This window comes from Acomys russatus, chromosome 24, assembly GCF_903995435.1.
Source record: "Acomys russatus chromosome 24, mAcoRus1.1, whole genome shotgun sequence".
Lineage (NCBI taxonomy): Eukaryota > Metazoa > Chordata > Mammalia > Rodentia > Muridae > Acomys > Acomys russatus.
The window spans coordinates 54,571,271-54,595,697 of NC_067160.1; the positions used below are offsets into that span (position 1 = coordinate 54,571,271).

A 24,427-nucleotide genomic window follows, 5' to 3' on the forward strand; every position below is an offset into this window, starting at 1 on the left:
AGAAGCAGCCCTACAGAGCCTACCAGAAAGAGGAGCCCAGCTGCCCCGGGAATCCAGGCTTCAGTGGGAATGGCTTTTTCCTCTCCTTTTCACAATAACTGCAAAACTCACTCATGGTATTAGACAAGACAAAAGAGGAAAGAAAGATGTCCATTTGCTTGTAAAAAAAAAAAACACACACACACACACACACACACTCCATGCAGCCTTTTCTGCCTTCTTTCTTTAAACCTATGCCTGTCCCTCGACAGTAAGAAGCCAGCTCAGCTCCCTTCCCAAGGCCAGAGATACCTGCCACCATAGCATCACCACATCTATCCAGAAATCAGAAAACCGGTTTAAGCTCAATAAATGATGCTCGGAACTCAAACATCACTGGAGAAAGGAGAGTGAGGATGGCAGCACCCCGTGCTGCTGCCGGGGAATGACCCATCGCCTGAGTTCACTCGGCAGCCAGGAGCAGAAGCAGACTGAGCAGCACACAGACCATAACCCCTGCAGAGAGAGCAGTGTGGGATACTTACTAGATGCGGGTGGAGGTCCAGCTCCTGGAAAGCCTCCGGAGAAAACACTTGCTCTCGAGCCTGCTTCACTATAGTTCTGCGGAGGAAAGACAAAGTGTGCATCAGTGCCAAGGCAGCAGAGGAAAAGGCAGCAGCCTTGACTGCTCACACCCGAGGCACACCTGCAGAGCAAACACACCTGTGGAGTTCTGGGATCTCAGGATTGTTTTTAAACAGCGACGAAGTCTTGATGCATGGCTTCTCCTCTTGCTTTTCGTTGTCTGTACTGTCCAAATACTTCTTTGAAGGAAACGTTTTGTGTGCACTCCCCTTAAATGTTCTCGGAGTTTCTTTATCACTGGTTGTCTTGGCAGAAAAAGAAGCTATCCTACTCCTCCGTTTTGTTGGTGGAGAGTCACTGGACACTTGGTGCTTTCTCTTGGTAGCTTCTGCTGGCTGTGTGGTTCCCAAAAGGAACTATCAAGAAGAGGTGCATTAGTCCATGAAGACAGCCCTCCGAGTGAAGCCTGACTGCCCACAGAAAGCATCTCTTCCTGCCGAGATCATTAGGCCCCATATGCCAACCAGCAGTTTAGGGTTTACAACCAGATTTTTTGGCTTCATCTGAAATGGGGGTGGGGGAGACACACAACCTCAGTCCATACATCTAGAAGGCCTCCATCCAGCTGAACTGCTAAGTCACCCAAGATGAGAGTGGGGATCAGGAAAAGAGAAGTGTCCTGCCAACAGACATTAACCATTCAGTCTGTTCTAAGGGAAGCAAGAACCAACCTTGCAAAGCTCACTGCTTCCTCAGTCAAACCACACCCCTAGAGTCAATTTTCTGTGAGAACAGAGGCACATGGAGAAATGAAATCTGTTCTTTTCTACCAACAAAGCATGTTAAGATGAGACTGGAGAGACAAGTGGGATATTGAATCCCAGGGCGTGCCCAGGAAGCGGAAACTGTCATTACTGCTCTTCCCTAGGGCTTGGATCTGCCACCCTCTCCCCTCAAGCTGCTCAGATTCAGATGGTCTGGAGTCAGTTCCGACTTGCCGTCCCCACTCCAAATGAGAGTGTCGCTCCATCCATCACTTCCATCGTATTGTTTCCAACCTTCCTCGCCTTGAGAGTCCCCTGCCTGGTTGCTGATCACAGAAATACACCATCAGGTGCTTCTCGCCTGTTGCTTATTCTCACAACATGAATGTGATTAAATGCATGGAGCCCAAACCTCCCTGAGAAGAGCAGTTCTCAACAGCAGTTCTCAATTCTACTGAGGGCTGGGGGAGCCAAACAACCCATTCACAGGGTTTACATATCGGATGTTTACACTATGATTCCTAACAGGAGCAACATTCCAGTTATGAAGTAGTAATGAAGATGATTTAATGTTGGGGGGTCACCACAAGAGGAACTGTACCAGAGGGTCGAAGCATTAGGAAGGTTGGGAAACACTGCCCTAGAAAAAAACATCAGATTCTTCTATTTCCTTTGGCCTTTTCTTCCAATCTGCACAAGGATACATGAGCAGCCAGTGTCTGAGTTTTAGAATACATTCTTTTCCTCTTTACTTGAATCAATGACGTCAGACTGACTTGTTTTGCCAAGACTGTTCGCTTCAGCCCAACCTACCAATGAAAAGGACAAGTCTTTTCCTGGCAATCATAAGAATTCCTTTAAGGAATTCAATGAATACAATTTCAAATACTGATTTGAATAAATTCAAATAAAGTAAGCCTACTTCATCTTAAAATTTGTTTTCGCAGTTTCAAGTTTATAAATTTTCAGGTTGAAATAAACTGAAGTCAGCTTTCAGGTCTGCTGGATCAATTGTCAGAGAGCACAAGATCTGCAAGCCTCACCTGACGGAGGTCTCCCTGCCACCCTGAGCTGGCCTGGCAGTCTCTCTGCCCATACACCTCTCCTATTCTGCTCCAGGCCAATCTCAGGTTCAGGAAGCTTTTCCACCAATCAAAACAAGATCTGCCTAGAGCACCCAGGTACCATTATGAAGAATGCTGCCGCAACAGCACAGAACAAGCTTACGGGCTCCTTTATACATCTTCCCTTTTCCCTTCTTTGGACTAAACATAGCAGGCAGCACACAGACTTACACACCACAGCATCCTCTTCATCCTTTACAGCTAAGTCAAGGTCTCTCAAAGCAAGCACTCAGGAGCTAGCACAGCGGCTCACCCACAAGGCCAGCACTCACGAGACTCATGCTGCGTTCTAGGTCAGCCTGGGCTACAGAGTAAGACCAGGTCACAAACAAGCACAAGTGCTCGGGTGACCCGAAGCAGGTTCTCCACTGCCGTTAGGCTAACACTGAAAAATCTGCAAGGAGGTCTAGGAAGCCTCAAGAATACCACCTCTACCCATCTGCTCGACTTCAAGTTCACCTTTACTCTTTGCCAGTCTTCCTTAAATTCCCAGAACGTACCATGCTCTTCTATGAAGACAGTGCTGAGACGCCAGACTGACTATATCCTATTTGCTTAGAAAATTATCAGTTGTGGTTTTTTTTGAAAGCTATACACCAAAATGTTAAAAGTCATTTCCGGGAATGGCAACTACAGGTGGTGTTGTATCTTCTAATTTTCTTCAATGAAACTATTACTTTATTAACCAGTAAACATTCTTAAGGGGGAATAATGTATTTTTGTGTGTGTGTGTGTGTGTGCAGTATAGGGCAACCCAATTTAAGCTGTGAAGATCCTTCCAAATAAAGTTTATTAGTTACCCACCGAGTTTCGACTTTGAGCAAATCTGCTCAGCACATCTTCCACTCCTAATTGGACACATAACAGAAACACAGAAGCAGGCAAGGGCCTGTACGGGTAACTACAGCATCTTCCCTGGCATCTAATAGCCCAGGGTCTACCCTACGGTAAATCCCACGCCCCTCCCCCACTATCCCGAGGGTTGTCTGCGGTTTTCTCCTCCCACATATTCAGCTATCCCAATGGCTTGCTGAAGACACCTTATTAAGCGTAGTAAGGTTCCGCCTTCCTTCTACCACGGTGACACTAAGCAGTGGGTGTTAGACAGTCAAAGGAGTTTACCTTCAAAACATAGGTTGACCTGACCTGACTGGCAATTTGCTTTTCAATTTCAATGGGATTACATTATCTTTCAGGTGTGTATGTGGCGGTGGTGGCGTGTGGGAAGCCCCCAATCACATCCTTCCATACCGTCTAGGAGACACCCCAGTAGCCCTAAAACCAGCTTTTTGCTCCTGTAGGGTTCGTTTTAAGTCCCTTTTTCTCCTCTCTGGAGAACGGATTATAATGACTGTCTATTCCTTCCCGTTACGTGGATGAAACCCCCGGGTTAAAAGCTCTTCAAAGAAATGAGTCCTACATTGCTAACAGAACTGACACTTCCTTGCAGAAGGGGCTGGCTCAGGAGAGTTAAGACCTGCCGGGTGCTCATGTCAGGCACTGTTTTCCAGCTTGGTTGGCACGGCCAGCCTCCAGTCCTTAACCTGTCTAACAACTAGTCTCCGGAACTTGGCCGGTTACTCTTCCAATCCTAGCCCTATCTAATCAGTTTTTCAGATAATCTCAGGAGCCCGCCGGGCCTCTCGCCCCTAAGGCGGGGTTCCCAGCTGACCCACGTGTTTCCAAGCGCCGCCCGCCGGTCCCTTAGACATCCCGAAGAACCCCATCCGACCTGATCAGTGCGGCAGCTCCCGGGCCGGGATAGAACTCACCCGCTTCTTCTGGGCTTGAGGGCGTCCGGAAAACCTCCTGGGAGGCCAGTCGGGGAGAGAACTGTAGTCGGTAGCCATGGTTCAGTCGCAGAACCGCGGTCCGAGCCGGGAGCTCGAGCAGCACGTGGAGAGTGAAGTTCTTCGCAGCTGTTGCCCGGCCGCCGCCGCCGCCGCCCCTTCCGGGTCCGGGAGCCGCAGCAGCGCGCGCACCAGCCGGAGCCAAGAGGCCCCGAACGTCTCAGAAACCGGAAGAGGCCGCGCGCCGCCCGCACAGCGGGATCTCCCTCAGCCACCACCACACTGGTCTTCTCAGCATCTCAGTCACCCACGGGAGGCTCACTCCCCCGCGGGTTGTTAGTCGGGTGACTAACATCTGGTGACTAGGAAAGAGGCTCTCCGAAGCTCCCACCTTCTCCTCTCTGCTTCAGGCGCGCCGCGGGTCAGCCCTCCCGGAGCGCACTTTCCAGACAGGCAGTTCCACGGCCACCTAGCAGGATGGCGTTGCCTAGCAACGGCGGGGTCCTTTCTGGCTCGGTGGCGCTCTGGGCCTGAGGGGCGCTTACGGCCGCGGAGGGCGCTGGGGGTAGCGGTCAGGGGACGGTGGCGAGCGCTCGGTGCGCCCGGGGAACCCGATCTCTGCGGCCCGAGGAAGATGAGCGAGGCGGAGCAGGCCCTGGTGGGGCCCAAGGCCGACGAGCCCTCGCCGTCCGCAGAGGAGGAGGGCGAAGGGGGCGGGAAGGAACCGGCGGCCGACGCGGCCCCCGGGCCCAGCGCCGCGTTCCGCCTCATGGTGACACGGCGGGAGCCTGCCGTGAAGCTGCAGTATGCGGTGAGCGGGTTGGAGCCGCTAGCCTGGTCTGAGGACCACCGCGTGTCTGTGTCCACGGCCCGCAGCATCGCCGTGCTGGAGCTCATCTGCGATGTGCACAACCCAGGCCAGGACCTGGTGATCCACCGCACCTCGGTGCCGGCACCTCTCAACAGCTGCCTCCTCAAGGTAAGTCCCCTCCACGGCTCAACCTCGGGCTCAGCGCCTGCGCTTCTCCCGCGGGTCTCCCGCGGACGCGTCGCGGATCCCAAGGGAAGCCTGTCCCGCACCTGGTTCTAGGATTCCCTGCGCATCAAACTCATTGCAATGAAGGGACCAGCATCGCCCCGGCTTTTTTAGAAGCCTTGCAGGCTGTTCCGCTGTTACCACGCACTTTCCTTCACCAATACGAGCCCCCGCGACCCCGAGGCGGGTTCTGCCGTCCAGTCCTTCTTTCCTGGCGGGGCAGTTGGCGCCGATTGCGCGGGTGCTTTCTGTGCTCCTGTGACTCCACCCCCAGTTGACCCAACCCCCGACCTGTCTCCACCGTGGCTCCCATTGTCTGGGGCCAACTCCCTGAGGCCCTGGGCTGGCTTTGTTTTTATACAGTATTGCACGCGTCCTTCCCTCGCGCCACTTTTGCTTTGAGAGGAAAAACTGGTCTATTTCGTGGTCTTACCTGTTTGACGATTTCATGGTGAATGGCCCTTGTGTCTCCTTGGGTAGAGAGGTAAATAACGGTTTATACTCTAAATCATTGCAAGTGAGGCGACAATTAAAACCTCGGAGAACATGCAGTGCTTAGACCTCCATGGCCTCTGTAAATTTAGTACCTTCAACTTCATATAACCCAAGTTGGCCCGAGAGCTTTATAGAGTTTCTAAAGTTGTATTGTGTTAATATAACATTTAAAGTAATGACTGATGTTTTTCCTTTCCGTGGCCTAGAAATGTAAAAGCTCACTTTTATTTTATTTATAGTTCTGTATGTATATGCAGGACATAATCTGTTTAAAGTGTGTGAGTGAGTGAGTGAGTGAGTAGGTACCCGGTGAGGTTCTGAGATGTCAGAGTAGAGACAGGCTCTGCCCTCGAGGAATTTACATTCTTTGGCAGGCTATGAACAAATGATGTCTTGTAGCAAAGAATGCTATAAAGATATCTCAGTATGTTAATTTACTTTTTATTTTTTTGTTTTTCGAGACAGGGTTTCTCTGTGTAGCCTTGGCCATCCTGGACTCACTTTGTAGGCCAGCCTAGCCTCGAACTCACAGAGATCCGCCTGCCTCTGCCTCCCGAGTGCTGGGATTAGAGGCGTGCGCCACCACGCCCGGCTAGTATGCGTATTTGAAAGTAAAGATTTCCATACTCTTCTAGACAGCCATTCCAAACATAGGCCATTAGTCAGGCTACCGTTTGAGTAGCCCTTGCTTTTTAGCACACTTGATTCAAATTTCAAACAGTGTTGAAGTGGGTAATACACCTTTCATCTTACTTTTCTTTTTCTTTTTTCTTTTTTTCTTCCCCCCACCTCCTTTCTTTTTCTCTTAATAGCATCTTGACCTTGGTAATTCTACCTGGGATTACAGGTTTACAGATTGAATTAAGTAGTTAGTCAACTTGACTGACTGAACCATTTAAGATCTGAGTGAAATGATTCAAACAAATTAGGTAGGTGCTGGCAGTGCTGTTTAAGTGGCACACATAGGAGGGAAACTGAAGAAAGGAGCTCTAACAGCTGCATCCTCTGCTGAAAAAGAACTTACTATTTCAGTACATACTCCAGTGCCCACCAGCTAGAGAAAGTCAGTGTCTCTATGTCTAACGTTGAATGTTTAACTGAGACAGTTTAACGAAAGCATAGCAAGGGGAGGCACTTAGTCAAGGAAGGCCACTGAATCTGTGGCAGTCCTAAGAAATGGTAGCGTTTATCAGGAAACTCCAAGTCCATCCAAGGTAGCAAGTGAGGCATCCAGCTCCTGCACACAGATCCTAAGTTACTGTGTGTAACTGTTGTCTGAATATTGCTAGAGCACCTGGAGCTGAAATATTTCTTCTAGAGTTAGAGAAAATGACACCAGTTTAGGGACTGGGCTGGTTAGTTCAGGAAGTTTCTTGAGTGCTATTTCAGTTTCATGAGAATAGAGTGAGCTAATATAGTTGAAGAGTGTGAGACTGCCTGGGCCAGAGTAAGCAAATGACTGCTGGGCTGAGAGTAAAGAGACGGCTTGGCACAGATAGACCTAGCTATAAAACATAAAAAGTAAAACCTGCCTTGTTTAAGGTTGGTTTTTTTTGTTTGTTTGTTTGTTTTTGTTTGTTTTTTGTTTTTGTTTTTCCCTGAGACAGGGTTTCTGTGTGTAGCCTTGGCTGTCCTGGACTCGCTTTGTAGACCAGGCTGGCCTCAAACTCACAGTGATCTGCCTGCCTCTGCCTCCTGAGTGCTGAGATTAAAGGCGTGCACCACCACGCCCGGCACCTTGTTTAAGTTTTATGGAGAATTATGTTTAATACATACACAAAACATCAAGCTGGTATGGTAGTGCACACCTTTAATCCCAGCACTCAGGGAGGCAGAGGCAGGTGGATCGCTGTGAGTTCCAGGCCAGCCTGGTCTACAAAGTAAATCAAGATTGCCAGAGAAACCCTGTCTTTAAAAAAAAAAAAGCCCCAAGGAACATCACAGCATATAGCATTACCACTGAATGCATGTTAGTGCATAAGATAAGAGTAGAATTCAACTCTCCAAGCATGAAGGGAAAGTCTGGGCTAATGTTGGAAGTGTGGATTTGAAGGTGACAGTAAGATTCTGATAAACTGACTGACATTTTGCTACATTTGACATTTGCCACAGTTTAAATAGTAGCAGAAATCTCTATATAGCCCTCTAATTGATAAGGAGTTACACTAGAGGTCTTTATTGATGCAATGGTATGAAATATAAAGAGATCAGTCAGTCCTGTCCCCTGCATACACTGGTACTCCCTAAAGATTCAGGTGTGTTCAGCGTTGCCCCACTAGCTATTGCTTCAACTCAAATAGCAGATAATTTGTAGCCTAGGAAAAGATTTTAGTATGTAACGCAGCTAAAGCTCTAAACACTGAAGCTTTTTTGAAGTGGTTGGTCTGTGAGTCTGTTAAATCACAGCGCAAACATTGTTTGTCAGCTGTTTGTAAGTTACTATCTTGATAGTGAAATAAGGCAAATACATATATACAGGCAAGCATTCATACATATGAAAAATACATCCTAAAAACAGAATGTCTCAGTTTGTTCCCACTAGACTGATAGAATTCCAAATCCTCATGCTGTTTATGACCTAGTTGTATTGTGTATCGTTACAGGAGTGTTATCTGTATGTATTACATGAAATGACTATTGCCTGTGTTTGGAAATCACACATCCTGTGTTTCAAGTAGCTACCTGCTACTTGAAGATTCCAATGAGGCTTCCTGATCAGCTTTCATGTGGGGCTGGTCGGTTTGAAACTCAAGAGTTATACGATTGAGTGATACGCTCTATCAGCCTCTGGAAACTCGACTTTCAGGAGGTATTAGAAATCACTACACAAAACTGCTGGGGTTTCCCCTGCTGGTCCAGATCAGTGCTGTCCTCCATCTCTAGATGCCATACAGTTAGGATATTTTAGCTACCTTTCTTATTGCAGGGCTTTCAGGGCCCACTTAGGGTTTAATAATAAAGACACTGAGACATCTGTGCAGTATAAGGCCTGTTTGCTGGGGCATCCCTCAGCCCGTCTAACATAGCCTGATTTCCTTGCCACTCCAGCTCTCTGCCTCTCCTCTATTCTCTTCCACACCAGCACTTACTGCTCAAAAGCCACACTTATTCTCAAAAAAGCTATTAGCATAGTGGGAGAGATTCCTCCCCATAGGCAGCCTGCCTTACTTTTTGGGTAGGTAAGAAGCAGCAAGCATTTAAGAATCTTGCCAGCCTGGAGGAGCAATTAGCAATTGAGAATACAGGGACAGGCACTTTCGCACCTTCAGGCTGGAGAGATGGCTCAGAGGTTAAGAGAACTGCCTGCTCTTCCAAAGATCCTGAGTTCAATTCCCAGCAACCACATGATGGCTCACAACCATATACAACGAAATCTGGTGCTCTCTTCTGGCCTGCAGGTAGAACACTGTATACAGGAACATACCTTCATAGCCAATTGATACCTTATGTGCTAGGGAGGGTTACCTTAACAAGTTCTGTTACAGAAGGCTCTACTTTTTTGGTGGGGGGAGGGGGAAGGCGGTTTCGAGACAGGGTTTCTCTATGTTATCTTGGCTATCCTGGACTCGCTTTGTATACCAGGCTGACCTTGAACTCACAGCGATCTGCCTGCCTCTGCCTCCCAAGTGCTGGGATTAAAGGTGTGCCCCGCCACACCCGGCAAAGGTTTAAAAGGTTAAAAAGAAGGTTACCTAGCTCTGGTTAACTATGTCTCTACAATGCCTCCCTGGACAAGGCATTTTAGTTCTTCTAGGAGGAATGGTGAGTAATATTAAACATTTCCAAAACCTAGCTGTCCATAGACCTCATTTTAGGAAGACGTTAGGATAGCGTTCTCTAATGGCTTTTAGAAGAGTTGGCTTGTGGGCTCTAGGAATCTGCTCCCTCCACCTCACTTCCCAAGCCTGCAGGCACGTACTGTACCCAGCGCTTTCCATGAGCTCTGGGCTTGCGTTCAGTTCCTTGTGCTTGCAGGACAAACTCTTTCTCACTGAGCCACCTCCCCAGCTCCATTGCTGTCTCACATAGCATTCACTGCAACACATTGAGGAATTTTGTTATTAATTATGCTTGACAGCTCTGTGCACTTATCATTTGCAAGATCTTTTAAAACTGACATCTGCGATGGCTCAGACTTTGCTAGAATGTAGGCACTGGTTCTTAGTGAGTATTTTCCAAGTTTTGCCTGTGTTTTAGAGCATAACTTCAGCACTTGGGAACTTAACCTCAAGCCACTTAAATAATCCATATACTAAGAGGACTTGGACTCCCCTTAATCATGTCATGCCCTTTCCATTTCTTAAAAAGATTGGCACTAAAATCAAAATGGAAAGAGTCTACGTTTTTTACTTTGTTTTCTTTGGCTTTTTGAGGTAAAATCTGGCCATATATCCCCAACTGGCCTGGAACTTGCTGGGGTGATACTCCAGGTCCTGTGTTCCAAATGGTATGATTACAGATATGTGCCACCATGTCTTTATCCATTTTTCTAAAAACAGTTGATGCAGTTATTCCTACCTTCAGTTTAGTCGAAATATCTTCAGATTGACCTATGCTTTTTGGGCCTTAGCCTTCCTGGCTTTAATTTTAGTCATTTATAGCTCCCTCTGTCTTTACTTTAAACTCTTTTTACAGAGCTTTCATCATTTGGCTGAGCATGTGATACATGTTGCAGACCCAGACAAGGCAGTGATGAAGCAAAGCTAGACTGATCTGAGAAGGGCCTCGTGAGGTTAGACCTGGTAGGACAGACAGGAAGGAGCAGGTCGGGCAAGGGAGCCAGGAGAAGCAGTGGGTGGACGAGAGACGTCTCATGGGAGCCGGCTTACTTGTAGCAAGAGTAGCCAAGGCAATGTGTGTGATTTGCTAAAGACGCTGCAGGTGGGAAGGCCTGGAGCTGGCCAGGAAGGAGGTTTAGCAGGTGCAAAGCACAAGCTGGATGACTGGTGCAGTCCCCGGAACACACATGAAAAAGCCCAAGGAGATGGCTTCCGTCTGTAATCCCAATACCCAAAGTAAGATGGAAGAATCATGAGGAAGTTGACCAGCCACCTAACCTGCCATACACAAGCAGGGCAGAAACGAGAGAGACGTTGCCTTCATGGGGTGAGGGTGTAACTCAGTGGCAGAACACTCACTTAGCATACATGAGGCCTTTGGCATGATCTTCAGGATGTGTCACAGAGCTGTCATAAAAATCCTAATATCCAATTGTAGCAAAAATGAATACAGTGTTTCCTTAACATTTAAAACTTGCTGTTTTGTAACTAGCTCAGCCTAGTGTTCCCTCACTCTGTGGATCAGTATCTGTTCCATAGGCCAGTTCTAAAAAGAATATAGACAAGCCATGAACTTATTCTAAGTCTTTTTTTTTTTTTTAAATCATTTCTTTGAGTAAACGCATATTTAATCTTTAAACATATTTGATTTAAAATTTTTTTTAAATCATTGTTTTTGTTTTGTTTTGTTTGTTTTACCTAGCTTCAGCTGGCTGATATGACCTTCCTGCCTTAGCTTCCAGTGTGCTTGGTGTGCATCACCACACCTGGTATTTGATCTTTTAAATGTACATAATGCCAACGTTAACAGAATCAGTATGTGTAGTAAATAGTATGTGTAATATAAAATTATTTTGTGTGTTAATGTAAATCAGTTAACTATGGGTGAATATTTATCTGCTAGCTTCTGTCTCTTATTTTCAGGTTGGCTCAAAAACAGAAGTTGCTGAGTGCAAGGAAAAGTTTGCTTCCTCTAAAGATCCTACCATCAGCCAGACTTTCATGTTGGACAGGATGTTCAACCCTGATGGGAAGGCACTGCCCCCAATGCGGGGCTTCAAGTACACTACCTGGTCTCCCATGGGTTGTGATGCAAATGGCAGGTGCCTCTTGGCAGCACTGACCATGGACAATCGCCTGACTGTGCAGGTGAACCTCAACAGACTGCAGTGGGTTCAGCTGGTTGATCTGACTGAGATTTATGGAGAACGTCTTTATGAGACCAGTTATAGACTCTCTAAAACTGAGGCTCCTGAAGGAAATCTCGGGGATTTTGCTGAGTTTCAGAGGAGGCACAGCATGCAGACTCCGGTCAGAATGGAATGGTCAGGGATCTGCACCACTCAGCAAGTCAAGCACAACAACGAGTGCCGGGATGTGAGCAGTGTGCTCTTGGCTGTCCTCTTTGAGAATGGGAATATAGCCGTGTGGCAGTTTCAGCTGCCGTTTGTGGGGAAGGAGTCCATCTCCTCGTGCAACACCATTGAGTCAGGAATCAGCTCCCCCAGTGTTTTGTTTTGGTGGGAATATGAGCACAATAATCGAAAAATGAGTGGCCTTATTGTGGGCAGTGCTTTCGGACCTGTAAAAATTCTCCCTGTCAATCTCAAAGCAGTCAAAGGCTACTTTACTTTGAGACAGCCTGTTGTCTTGTGGAAAGAAATGGACCAGTTGCCTGTGCATAGCATCAAATGTGTGCCACTTTACCATCCTTACCAGAAGTGTAGCTGTAGCTTGGTGGTAGCTGCACGAGGCTCCTATGTGTTCTGGTGTCTTCTTCTGATCTCCAAGGCAGGCCTGAATGTTCACAATTCCCATGTCACAGGCCTCCACTCGCTGCCCATCGTCTCCATCACTGCAGACAAGCAGAATGGAACGGTGTACACCTGCTCTAGTGATGGGAAGGTGAGGCAGCTGATCCCCATTTTCACAGATGTTGCATTAAAGTTTGAGCACCAGCTGATAAAACTCTCAGATATATTTGGCTCGGTGAGGACTCACGGCATTGCAGTGAGCCCCTGTGGTGCTTATCTGGCCATCATCACCACGGAGGGCATGATCAATGGCCTCCATCCTGTGAACAAGAACTACCAGGTCCAGTTTGTTACTCTCAAGTCCTTTGAAGAGGCAGCTGCTCAGCTCCTGGAGTCTTCTGTTCAGAATCTCTTTAAGCAGGTAGACTTGATCGACCTAGTCCGCTGGAAAATTTTAAAAGATAAACATATCCCTCAGTTTTTACATGAAGCTTTGGAAAAAAAGATTGAAAGCAGTGGGGTTACCTATTTTTGGCGTTTTAAGCTTTTCCTCCTAAGGATTTTGTATCAGTCAATGCAGAAATCCCCTTCAGAGGCCTTATGGAAACCCACCCATGAGGACTCAAAAATCTTACTGGTTGACTCACCTGGGATGGGCGATGGTGAGGATGAGCAGCAAGAAGAAGGTACTTCCAAGCAAGGTACTAAGGCTGGCCTGCAGGACAGGAGCAAAGACGGTGACACAGAGGAGGCCCCTGAGGACTCAGCCACTGCCATAGGAGATAGCGGAGGCCGTGAACCCATAGAGGAAAAGCTCCTTGAGATCCAAGGGAAGATTGAGGCTGTGGAGATGCACCTGACCAGGGAGCACATGAAGAGGGTCCTCGGAGAAGTGTACCTGCACACCTGGATCACAGAGAACACCAGCATACCCACCAGGGGCCTCTGCAACTTCCTGATGTCTCACGAAGATTACGATGACAGAACAGCACAGGTAGGTGTCTGTCAAAACTGCTCGTCCTGTGAACCCTCTGCCCTTCTCACTAGGGTTGACTTTCCCATTGGAATTATTGAGGTAACTGATTGGCTTGAGGTATGAAGGAAGAGATGGGAAATATGGATTGATGCCGAGGACACAGTTTCTTCCAGTCATGTGCCTTTGACTGATGCGCAGGGTTTGCCAGGCTGTGGATGAGCTAAGGAGGCTGCAGTGACAGATAGTGTGTGATGGGCAGTCACAGCAGTGGAGACGCCCACCTGTGCTCTCTTCCTCGTGTCGTACAAAGGTTTACTGTGTTGCATGTTTTCTATTTGAAAGGCTTGAGGCTGGGCATTGTTAAGTCCAGTTTATTTTCTTAAGCTGGGCTGTCCTGTTTATTTTGCTACTGGAACAGTGTCTGTAGTGTATTCCACAGGCTTCAAGGTCCCCCAGAGACCAGGATGGCCACAAGAGTAAGGAATGTGGTAGGATGTGCTCCTCAGTAAGGTTCCTGATGGCAGCTCTCATCCTGGGGGCTCTGAAGATTCTTGCAGAAAAGAAACTGTTAGCTAGCTTCCCAGGCTTTCTCAGGGCTTGGTTAGAGCTGCTGAATCCTACAGAGTTCTTACCGACGAGCAGGCTGTGCACGGAAAGGTTAAAGCACAAGTCTGTTCCCTCACTCTGGAGATTGGTGCTCACTGCCTAAAGGCTCACTGAAAATGAGACATCCGGATAGTTTTGTCCCTGCCATGTCATTCTCAGTGTATTTGTCTGCCCTTGAAACTGCTGCCCACAGGACAGTTACAGTGGCACTGGTCATGGATGTCACTTTTCTTCTTTAAAAATAAATGTTTAAATCTTGTTTCTTGTGTTCTAAATTGTCTGGAAGCGTATTGTTTTTCACTGTCATGGCACTGTTTAGAATTTGTATAAATAATTTGTGATATACTAACAAAAGCATTTATGGAAGGTAATGGGGTTCTTACCTTTAGGATTCTTGTTTAGAATGCTGTGTGCTTGCAGACCCATGTGGTTTGGGCTAAGTCAATATGAAAATGGGAGGATTGAATCATACTTTGCGGCAGCCATCTCAGTTCTGAGTAAAAGAATGACTTTTGTGTCCTTTGAGCCCAGCCTGATCAACTAACTAAGTCCAAGAGAAACCTCCATCTAAAAGAAAAAGGGCTTGGCAGTGGTGGCTCATGCCTTTAATCTCAGTATTTGGGAGGCAGAGCCAGAGGCAGATGGATTGCTGTGAGTTCAAGGCCAGCCTGATCTACAAAGTGAGTCCAGGACAGCCAAGGCTACACAGGTGTTAATTTTACTGCAGTTTTAGATGTTCCGTGACTACTGAGTGTGTAATATGCGCTTCTTAACCTGTTTTTCATTCCTAACTGCCCCACTTTTCCCTCTCCTAGTTCCTGCCCATGACTTGTTAATAGTTAATGCCACAGACCTATTGTGTACTTGGTTTTGTCTCATAAGCTTGTTTGTGTTTTATACATAAAAAAGATTAAGCATTTATTTTTATTTTTGGTTTTTTGGAGACAGGGTTTCTCTGTGTAACCTTGACTGCCCTGAACTCGCTTTGTAGACCAGGCTGGCCTCAAACTCACAGCGATCCGTCCGCCTCTGCCTCCCAAGTGCTGGGATTAAAGGTGTGCACCACCATCGCCCAGCAAGATTAAGCATTTTCAACCCCCTCCTTGAGAAAGATTAGTCAGACTGGAGAGATGGCTCAGTGGTTAACAGCACAGGTCCTGAGTTCAATTCCTAGCAACCACACGGTAGCTCACAACCATCTATAATGTGATCTGATGGGCTCTTCTGGCCTGCAGGCATGCTTGCAGGCAGAACACTGTATACATGATAATAAATAAATAAATAAATATATTTTTTAAATGCATGAGTCAAATTAAACAGTTGGCTTTCGTGATGGGAGGCCACAAAGAATAAAGAGAAACAGCTCTTCCTCATATAGAACTTAGGCCCAATTCTGCTCCACTCTAGAACACTGGCCATCTTCACTGCTGTACACTGTTGGAATGCTAGGCATATCTGGACAAGAGGAGGACGGGCGTTTGTCCTGCATGTGAAGGACTATAAGTTAGAATTCTAAAGGCCAAAAAGTAAGACCAAGAGGTAATTTAAATCTGTAAATTAATCTGAGTATGGTGGCACATGTCTCTATTCCCAGCACTCAGGAGGCAGAGACAAGTAGCCTGGTCTATAGAATGAGTTCCAGGGCAACAGAGGCTACCTAGTGGGATTCCATCAAAAAAGAAAAGAAAAGGAAAAAAAACCACAAAAATTTGCAATTATACACTGAAGAGTTGAAATGGCGAGTTAAGATAGATACCCTTTGAGATTTGATGGAGTAAATTAGCCTGAAGTTCAAAATCTTGTAAACTGCCAGAAGAGGAAAAGCATAAATACATTCTAACTGAGGAGGGAGGGGACTGGGAGGAAAGGAGGGGAGCTGCAATCAGGATGTAAAGTAAATAAATAAAAAAAATTTAAAAAAAAGAAATACATTCAAATGCAGGAAGGACTCAAGTTAGTAGTAAAAGAAGGGGTTTAAGAGTTGGTATATCCCTTGCCTCTATAGCAGTGAGTGTGTGGGTGTGTGTGCGTGCACACTCGCGTTCCAACAAATAATATAAATAGATGTATGTTTTTTCAAACATTTTTCTTTAAAGAATGTAATCTTAAACCAGGTCTGGAAGCACAGACGTATAATCTAATCCAGCTGCTCCAGAGGCTGAGGTAGGAGTATAGCAAGTTCAAGACTGCTTACTGCGACCCTGACATAGAATTAAAATGAGAAGAGACAGGTGTGGCGCTCAGTGGTAGTGCTTGCCTAGAATATGCAAGGCCCCACATTCAGTCCCAGGACCATCAACACACATGCGCGCACACGCACACACACACACACACACACACACACACACACACACACACACACACACGCTTCCCGTAGTAAGGCTGAGAGAAGCACCTACTCCCCCTTGCTGTGTCACTCAGCAGGTTATCTCAGGGGCAGGGGCTACTAGACCATCCTCGTTGAGCCATCAGAAGGAAAAGTAATTTTTTCTTAAATCCTGATTGTCTTTTTACTGTCTATGACAAAAGACTAATAAACATTACAGGCTGGAGAAATGGACCAGCAGTTAAAAACACCTACTGTTCTTCTAGAGAACCCAGGTTGTTCCCAGCACCCACTTGGCGATTCACAGCCACTGTAGCTCCAGCTTCAAGGGATCCCCTGTGGGCATCCGCATACAAGTGGTACACACAAACAAAATCTTGAAAATAAATTGCTTTTAAAGACGAAACATCTATATATATTTTTTTGCCTAGGGAAATTATGATTTTTTTTCCTTACTAAAACTATAAAACAGCAAGAAAGGAGGGCTTGGTTTTCAGAGGTTTCTCCGTGGAGGTTAAGAGTTCACCCTAAAGGTCGAGGATCTACTTAGTTCACTTTGCTGCTGATACTGGAGATACTGGTGAAGGTGCAGATTTTGACCTCTCTGGATAGCAGCTTAGCCTTTAGAGGCACAATGCTCGTGTGCTGGCAAATCCTGTACTCGTTGTGAATAGCCTTTGCTCTCAGAACTCATGCTCACCCCCCACTCTGCCACCCGTGGTGTCTTACCAGGTCTTGATTGGACATATCTCCAAGAAGATGAACAAGCAGACCTTCCCTGAGCGCTGCAGTCTGTGTAAGGAGGTCTTACCATTCACAGATCGCAAGCAAGCTGTGTGTTCCAACGGACACATCTGGCTCCGGTAAGCCCCCACAGCTGCTTGCCCTCGTGCCTAAGTTTTGTGTAGCACAGAGCAACATCACGGGCTTATGTGCTTGGTGGATAGAACTGTCTGGCTTGCTTGGCTTGCAAGGTTTGGGTCTTAAGAGTCATACTTGTGTACTCCTTTTTTGGTTAAGTTTCATAAGAAAAGGAGAAGAGTGTCTTAACAGGCACGGGAGAAGAGATGAGAGGGCATGGGAGAGAATGATCAGAGTACATTATATGCATGTGTGAAATCGTCAGCAAAAACAAAGGGTTTGCGTAATAAAGAAACTTTGCTACCTCTTCTTGTCCTGGTAGTCTGCCCACAGGGGTGAACTTGGTGGGCCCTCAATTTTGCTGTCGCCTCCTCCATGAGCTACTTCATCACCTTCTCCCAAGATACCGTGCTGCCTACCTTTCCTCCAGCCCCCTCTCCTCACTGCCTAGCCTTAGGTCTGTCCTTTGGTCATTACCATTTCTGAAGTGTTCTCTTATTGCTTGTACACAGAGATGCCTGTGTCTGCTTCAGTCCAGACTTGCAAGTTAACTTCCTGCCTGTCTGGCATTCTTATTTAAGTGTTGCCTCAGCACTTCATATGGAATTCTGCCTCCACAGCCCTGGCCCAGATACCATCATTGTCCGAGTTCATGATAGCAGCTATCTTCCTCCTGGGCCTGCTGCTTCCATCCTCATCCCCTCCATCTGTTCTCTGCGGTTGTAGTCACAGTGCTCAGTCTTTGTCAGCTCTTGTTACATCAGTCCTCAGTCCTCTCCACTAGGGATACGGGTCCCTGATAGAGTATACTTTCTAGAATTTGCAAGGCACAATCCTGCAAAACCAACAGAAGCTCTCCAGGAATTGACCATTTCTCTTTTCTTTTCTTTTCTTTTTTTTTTTTTTTTTTTTTCCCCCTTTTCCTTTCTCTCCTTCCTGCCTTCCTTGGTTTTTTGAGACAGGGTCTCTCTGTGTAGTCTTGACTATCCTGGACTCGTTTTGTAGACCAGGCTGGCTTTGAACTCAGAGCAGTCCACCTGCCTCTGCCTTCCCAAGTGCTGGGATTAAAGGCAGCCTCTTCACAGCCTGTTCGTGCCTCTCCAAGCCTTCATCCTTGCTCTGAGCTCAGCCCCCACATTTCTCCATCCAGGAGAACTCCCCCCCATCTAGTGCTCTGTATTCCTCTGCTTAGCTATTTTTCTCCTTATAACCACATTCTATTCTTTCTTTCCTTTTAGGGGGAAGGGTGAGTTTGACACAGGGTTTCTCTGTGTATCCCTGGCTGTCCTGGACTAGCCCTGTAGACCAGACCTGGCTGGACTCGAATTCACAGAGATCTGCCTGCCTCTTCCTCCCTAGTGCTTGGATTATAGGCGTGTGCCACCATGCCCGGCTCTTTCTTTCTTTTTTAAAGATAGGGTTTCACTGCAGCTGAACCTGGCCTTGAACTCACAGAGATCTATCTGCCTGTGTGCTTCCTGAGTGCTGGCATCAAAGGTGTGCACCACCACACAAGCCTCTTTTACACCTTTGCCTAGTTACCCTTCCTTTGGACTAGGCAGTTCTGTGAGCAGAGACTAAAGCAGAAGTGTTAGATTTGTTTAACTAAAGCAGGACTGTGCTACACACAGCATTTACTCATTCATTTTCTATCTTAATTTTGTATGTGTGTTTTGTTGCCAGATCTCACTATATTGTTAGGCTTGCTTGAAATGATCCTCCTGCCTCAACCTCCCAGGCGTGTGCTACCATGCCCAACCAGGATTCCATTCTCTCTGTTTTTTGGGGGCGGAGGGGAGTGTTGAGACAGGGTTTTCCTGTGTAGCCTTGGCTATCGTAGAACTTACTCTGTAGACCGGGCTGGCCTCAAACTCAGAAATCTGCTTGCCTCTGTCTCCCGAATGCTGGGATTAAAGGCATGCGCCACCATCACACAACCAGGACTCCATTTTTATGGAGGTGGAGCTGGAGCTTTCAATCATGAGAGTGCTCTATGATTCCTTCCTTTATTGGCACATTTGTTTTCTAGTTTGGTGTTCAGACTGTTTTCTCCTTGAAGGAAAAGAATGATTAGCAATCTAGTGCTGTGTAAATTTTAGGCTTGTAATCAAAGTAGCATCTGTTGAGCAGTCAGCTTGCCAGATAAATTAGGACAGATGCACATCTGTTAAGTGACCACACCCTCACAGTGGCCACGCACAGGGCAGCCCCATAGAGATTTCCATCTTATAGAAAGACTTGTTTTGGAGGGTGGGGGTAGTACTTGTCTGAATTCAGTGGGCTCAGAGCCCACACATGGTAATCACTGCCTGCCCATACCTCCCATAGTTGTGGGTTGTTTTACAGAAGTTGTTTTCTATGTTTCTGATTAAGGTTAATCCCAAAATACACTGGTATCATTTCTCTCTGGTGAAGTCTTTTTCTGTATACCTAAGTCAGCTTCCCCTGACTGCCTATTTTCTACTTCTTACCTGAAAACTGCTGCCTCTTGAAATTCTTCCTCCAGAGCCCAGTTACACTCTTTCCAGCTCATCCCCTCCCTGCTTTCTTGCCTCTGGCTGCTGTTCAATAAATGTACACTGGGCAGAATTGAGTTGAACCTTATGGGCATTTATTAGTTTGCTAATTTCCTTTCTGCGCCATTAATTTCATCTAAAATACTTGAAGGGGAGGTGTGTGTGTGTTATGTGTGGTCCATGTGGTTGAGATTTCAGCTTTTGCGTGAGAGTCCAGAAGTTATTCCTTTGACACTGAGTCTCTTTTTGGACTAAACCTCACACTTTTCTGCTAGGTTGGCAGACAGCAAGCCCCAGTGATTCTCCTCTCTCGCCCTGCTCTGTACTGGGCTGCAGATGCACCTGGGAACACAACTGGCTCATTACACTGGTGCTGGGATCTGAACTCAGGTCCCTACGCTGACACAGCAAGCATTCTTACCTTCAGAGCCATCTCTCTGCCCCATTACCTAAGGCTGTGGTTCTCAACCTTCCTAATGGTGTGACCCTGTAATACAGTTCTTCATGTTGTGGTGATCCCCCCCCCACACACACACACAACCATAAAATCCTTTTCATTGCTACTTCATAATGTCGTGAATCATAATGTCAATATTTATGTTTTCCAGGGGTCTTAGGTGACCCCTGTGAAAGGATTGTTCAAAACCTTCCAGGAGTCACAACTCACAAATGGAGAGCCACTGACCTAAGGATTCTTAAAGATGGTCTTTATACTGTCTTAAAAACTAATGAGAGTGGCTTTGCATATGATAGGTGAGTGTTGCTTACAATACTACGAATGCAGTTAGGGAGGACCAGAGTGAGCTCTTTCCCGGTGCTATTGGGCCTTTCTGCAGAGAGGCTTTGTGTGTCTTCAGAGCATGGCATAGATTTGGCCACACAGAAGGAAGCATTGCCCTGATAACCATGGGTATTTGTCTCAGCACCAGCTGTTTCCCAGTGCTGATGGGCCCAGGGAGCCTGGTCTGACTGAACTCTGTTTTCTTTCAGGTGCTTTCTAACCTACCAGTCCTGCCAGAGCTTGATATACAGACGATGTTTGCTCCACGACAGCATCGCCCGGCACCCTGCTCCAGAAGGTGGGTGCTGGCCTAGCCTTGAGGTGGGGGTGGAGTCAGAGTCTCCACCACTTGGTGTCCTGCTCTTGGTTCAGAGCGACTCATTCTGCTCTCAGCAGGTACTGCGAAGCCAAAACCAGTTAGCAAATGGACCCAGGAACGCACACTGCCTGTTGTGTGTGCTGTGTGTCAGCTGATGGTGGGATGGGGGCTGTTGTGGGGCCACTTCTGCAGCAGGGTCTTTAATCCAGTGTTAGGGCCGGGCTCGAGGGAGCGTTTAGGAGCTGTATTTGGGTGATAGCTCTGGAGATGATGCTGTATTCAGAAACAGCATTGTTGCTGCACCTGGACTAGGAATGGCTCTTCTAGAAGCCACTAAGGTCTACTTTGCTTGGTCTGTGTACTCTTTAGCACATTGCTGTTTCTCAAAGCACTAGCTAGAAATAAGATCTCAGGTACGAGCAAGAGATCAGACGTCCCATAATCACAAGAATGCCAGTTGTTGGTATGAGCTTCACTAACCCTGTATTCCAACCAACCGGGCCAGTGAGACATGTGCAGAATCAAACATGGTCAGCAGAAAGCAAGAGTATTCTACTTAAAACTCAGTCTGAACTGATTTTTGCTAAATCTCTAGGTTTACTAGTTGGCAGCATGGATTCTGTTTCTGTTTGTGATTGACCTCAGTTCTCCCTCGGTCATCAGCACCCTGTTGCTAGTTTAAATGATTTGGAAAGCTTTTAAGCAGCCACTACCAGTGAGACTCGGTGTACTGTTTAGACAAGGTGGGAGTTTCAAACCAAGACCTCAGCTCTGAGGATGGATCTGGACAGAACTGGAGTAGGGCAGAGATTTCACAGGCCAGCTGTAGGATGGTGGTCTGTTGTGTCTACTTTTCTGTGTGGTACTTGTCTACTTTTCTGTGTGGTACGTGTCTACTTTTCTGTGTGGTAGCATTTCTGAAAAGCTGCCATTCCCTATTTATGAAAGAATGTCATTCACGGTTTATAACCTGGGCATAACAACACACACTGTAATCTCAGCCCTGGGGAGACTAGGGCAGGAGGATGGAGAGAATGTTCAAGGATAGCCTGGACTACATAGTGAGACCCTGTCTCAGAAACAAAAAGAACATGTGAATACACTGCTTGCGTACAGTCCTGATTAAGTTGAACATTGGTGGCTTTTTTATTTCTTTTGGGGTTTGGTTAGTTGGTTGTTTTTTGAGACAGGGTCTCTTATGTAGTCCTGGCTGTCCTGGAACTTGCTATGAAGACCAGAGTGGGCCTCAAACCCATAGACAGTCCTTTCTACCTCCTGAGTGCTAGGTCAGAGGTGGGCGCCAGCACAGCCAGCACAGGTGCCTTTCTGGAGTGCCGCTCATTGCCCTGGCCTTCATCGCAGACTCAGCTGTGGGAAGCACGCATTTATTACAGCTCAGCCTCCTTTACAGTGTTAGGAGCTGAGTATGAAGGACGGGACTGCTTTGTGCAAGGACGCATAGCTTGGGCCCTGCGCTCGTGTCCCTCGCTAGGGTGCTGTCCTGCGTTGGTCTTTTCTGAGGCTGACACTTGGTACTGCTGGCTTTCCTTCACAGATCCCGACTGGATTAAGAGGTTGCTGCAGAGTCCTTGCCCTTTCTGTGATTCTCCTGTCTTCTGAGTTCAGTGAGGGCATGGAGGAGCGTGAACCTAGCTGTAAAAAGGGCCCGGAGCCTGAAGAGCAGGTGTGCTGGAGGAAGCCTGGCGCTGCACAGTGAGACACTCTTCTAACTGGAAGGAGGGAGGTCGTCCAGGAGCTCACTTCACCAGCGCACACACTATCTTCAGGGACTGAAGGCTATCCCCAAATGACTACAGAGACTTCGAGTCATTTTGAGGTGATCATTAGCAACCCCTGCTCCTCACCCAATGAGGACCACTTACTTTTCAAGTGTCTTGCCTAAAGCAGTTTGAGCAGAAGCCTCTGCTTCTAGACACATCCTGGTCTCTTCTAGAGAATCTAAGGACCTTACTGTAAGGTAGGTTTTAGCCCTTGCTTTGGTCTGGGATGTCTGTGGCCCCAGAGGGCTGAAGTTGGTTGGTACGTGACACTCCATGTGCCAATACATCTTGAAGTGTATAAAGCTATGTGTGGCTGGTGTTTGCTCAGCAGACTCATTTGCCCATTGACTCGTTTTCATGCGTATGGAAGACATTTTCCTAAAACTATATTTTTGAAGCCAAGAATAAAATCAATCTTAATGTATCAAATGATCAGGTGACTATTACAAGTTAATAATTGTCATTTATTTTTATCTCTGTGTTATCAGATTTCCTGACTCAGCTCCTTAATATGGAAGAAGAGATTGAGTACCCTTTCCTCATCAGAGTCCCCTTCATACCCAACTGTGCTCTCCTAGATATTTGTACATAGAGGGAAAGGATTTTCTTCTTTTAGTATTAAATTGAAGCTTCAGTGTTTTTAACATTGACTTATCCAGACGTCTCAATGAGTATCTGGGGGAAAGCTGGTCTAGAGAATTCTGGAGAAAGATGGAGTTAGAGGACCTTGAGCTCTGTGCTGCAAGCATGTGCAGCTCAAGGGAAAAAACCTAGTGCGTTTCTGAATTCCTCTCCAAGAGTCAGTATATAGGGCCGTGAGGGACCTTGGAAAAGTGTGAGTGAGAGTCTTATAGTGTGCCTCTTCCAGCTTGACCTTCTGTGCTATTTGGTGTGGGAGCTGAAGGAACGTTCAGTTGCAGCTGTGGGAGCTGTTTCAGGGTAGCCGTCAAATTGTTGCCCTGCATTTAGAGCAGAGACTCTACTGAGGCCTTATAAGCTGCAGCCCTGCAGTGTCTTGGGCTCTCAGCCTGGGTTATTTGTTCCTGTTGTCTAGGTAGGAGTGGGTGGTATCCATGCTGAAGTCCTGATGTGTCCACCCCCACACTTGAAGCTGTCCCTTCCTACTACCAGGTCTGCCCAAAGCTGTTATGAGCATCAGCAAAGTTTGTGGTCAGATGTAACACTGTCCTGTGTGTCCCTCTAGGCTCTAGCAAGTTTTTAAGAACATCTCTGTGGAAGCATATAGGCTGGACCTAGCCATAAGCTTAAATAGTTAATTGGGAAAGTTCTGTCTCTCTTGGTTTTGTTCTTTTTTTTTTTTTTTTTGAGACAGGGTCTCACTGTGCCATAGCACTCGCTGCCATGGAACTCTTGTTGACCATGCTGGTGTTAAGTCAACAATCTGCCTGCCTATATTGGGAACGTTTCACAGATCAGTAATGATTATTAAGTCATTTGATTGGTTATATTGTTATTAGATAAGGTGCAGGTGGTGAAGCAGGGCCCTGGTCTGGGAGCCCTGCATCCCTGCAGCAGCTAATGGTCTGGGTTTGCTGAGTGGCTGCAGTTCCTGAAATGGGCCAGACTTGGCTTCTGGTCATCCCCTTACTTTACCTTCCCCAAGAGGCAGCTCTCAGCATTAGGATGTATTTAGGGCCAGGAAAATGTACAGTGATAAAATCTCCTAAAGGCTAAGCATGTGGGTCTTCCTAGAAGATACAGTGGGCATCTTATAGTCAAAGGGCTGAGAAACTCTGGTCTGATTCCAGCTCCTCGCCACTACAGTGTTGCTGCCCATGCTGAGCTGAATGGAGTGTATTCTCAGTCAGTATGGGCTCTCAGCAGTCAGTCAGATACACAAAACCTTCACTGTAGTTCACCGTGGACTTCAAGAGCCAAAGCCAGGCTTTCTCGTGGTATGTCCTGGCACAGTCTCAGCAAGCAGCCTTACCTTCT

General features: G+C 46.9%; 2 protein-coding genes across 6 annotated transcripts in view; one reads left to right on the forward strand and one right to left on the reverse strand.

Annotated features, from left to right (window-relative positions):
- Ddx31 (DEAD-box helicase 31) overlaps window positions 1-4,387 on the reverse strand; it is a 72,225-nt gene extending 67,838 nt beyond the window's left edge. For all 5 annotated transcript variants that reach the window (XR_007832926.1, XR_007832925.1, XM_051166969.1 and 2 more), the window contains exons 1-3: window positions 4,225-4,387; window positions 703-980; window positions 525-600 (exon numbers count right to left, since the gene is read on the reverse strand). Coding sequence is in view for 3 of the 5 variants with exons in the window: in XM_051166969.1 (XP_051022926.1) it covers window positions 525-600; window positions 703-980; window positions 4,225-4,302 (432 nt within the window). In the remaining 2 variants the exon portion in view is untranslated. The remainder of the gene's footprint in view (window positions 1-524; window positions 601-702; window positions 981-4,224) is intronic.
- A 325-nt stretch (window positions 4,388-4,712) lies between these two features.
- Window positions 4,713-23,004, forward strand: Gtf3c4 (general transcription factor IIIC subunit 4). Its single transcript, XM_051166968.1, has 5 exons — window positions 4,713-5,221; window positions 11,476-13,299; window positions 16,946-17,076; window positions 20,581-20,669; window positions 22,246-23,004. The coding sequence occupies exons 1-5, from the start codon at window positions 4,877-4,879 to the stop codon at window positions 22,308-22,310; spliced, it is 2,454 nt and encodes an 817-aa protein (XP_051022925.1). The 5' UTR covers window positions 4,713-4,876; the 3' UTR covers window positions 22,311-23,004.
- Window positions 23,005-24,427: the final 1,423 nt, after the last annotated feature.

Excerpts from the sequence above, each read along its gene's own strand:
- Gtf3c4 (XM_051166968.1), top strand. The coding sequence starts at position 4,877 with ATGAGCGAGGCGGAGCAGGCCCTGGTGGGGCCCAAGGCCGACGAGCCC. Across the intron at positions 13,300-16,945 it reads ACGATGACAGAACAGCACAG|GTCTTGATTGGACATATCTC; the intron begins GTAGGTGTCTGT and ends GTGTCTTACCAG. Across the intron at positions 20,670-22,245 it reads CCGGCACCCTGCTCCAGAAG|ATCCCGACTGGATTAAGAGG; the intron begins GTGGGTGCTGGC and ends TTTCCTTCACAG.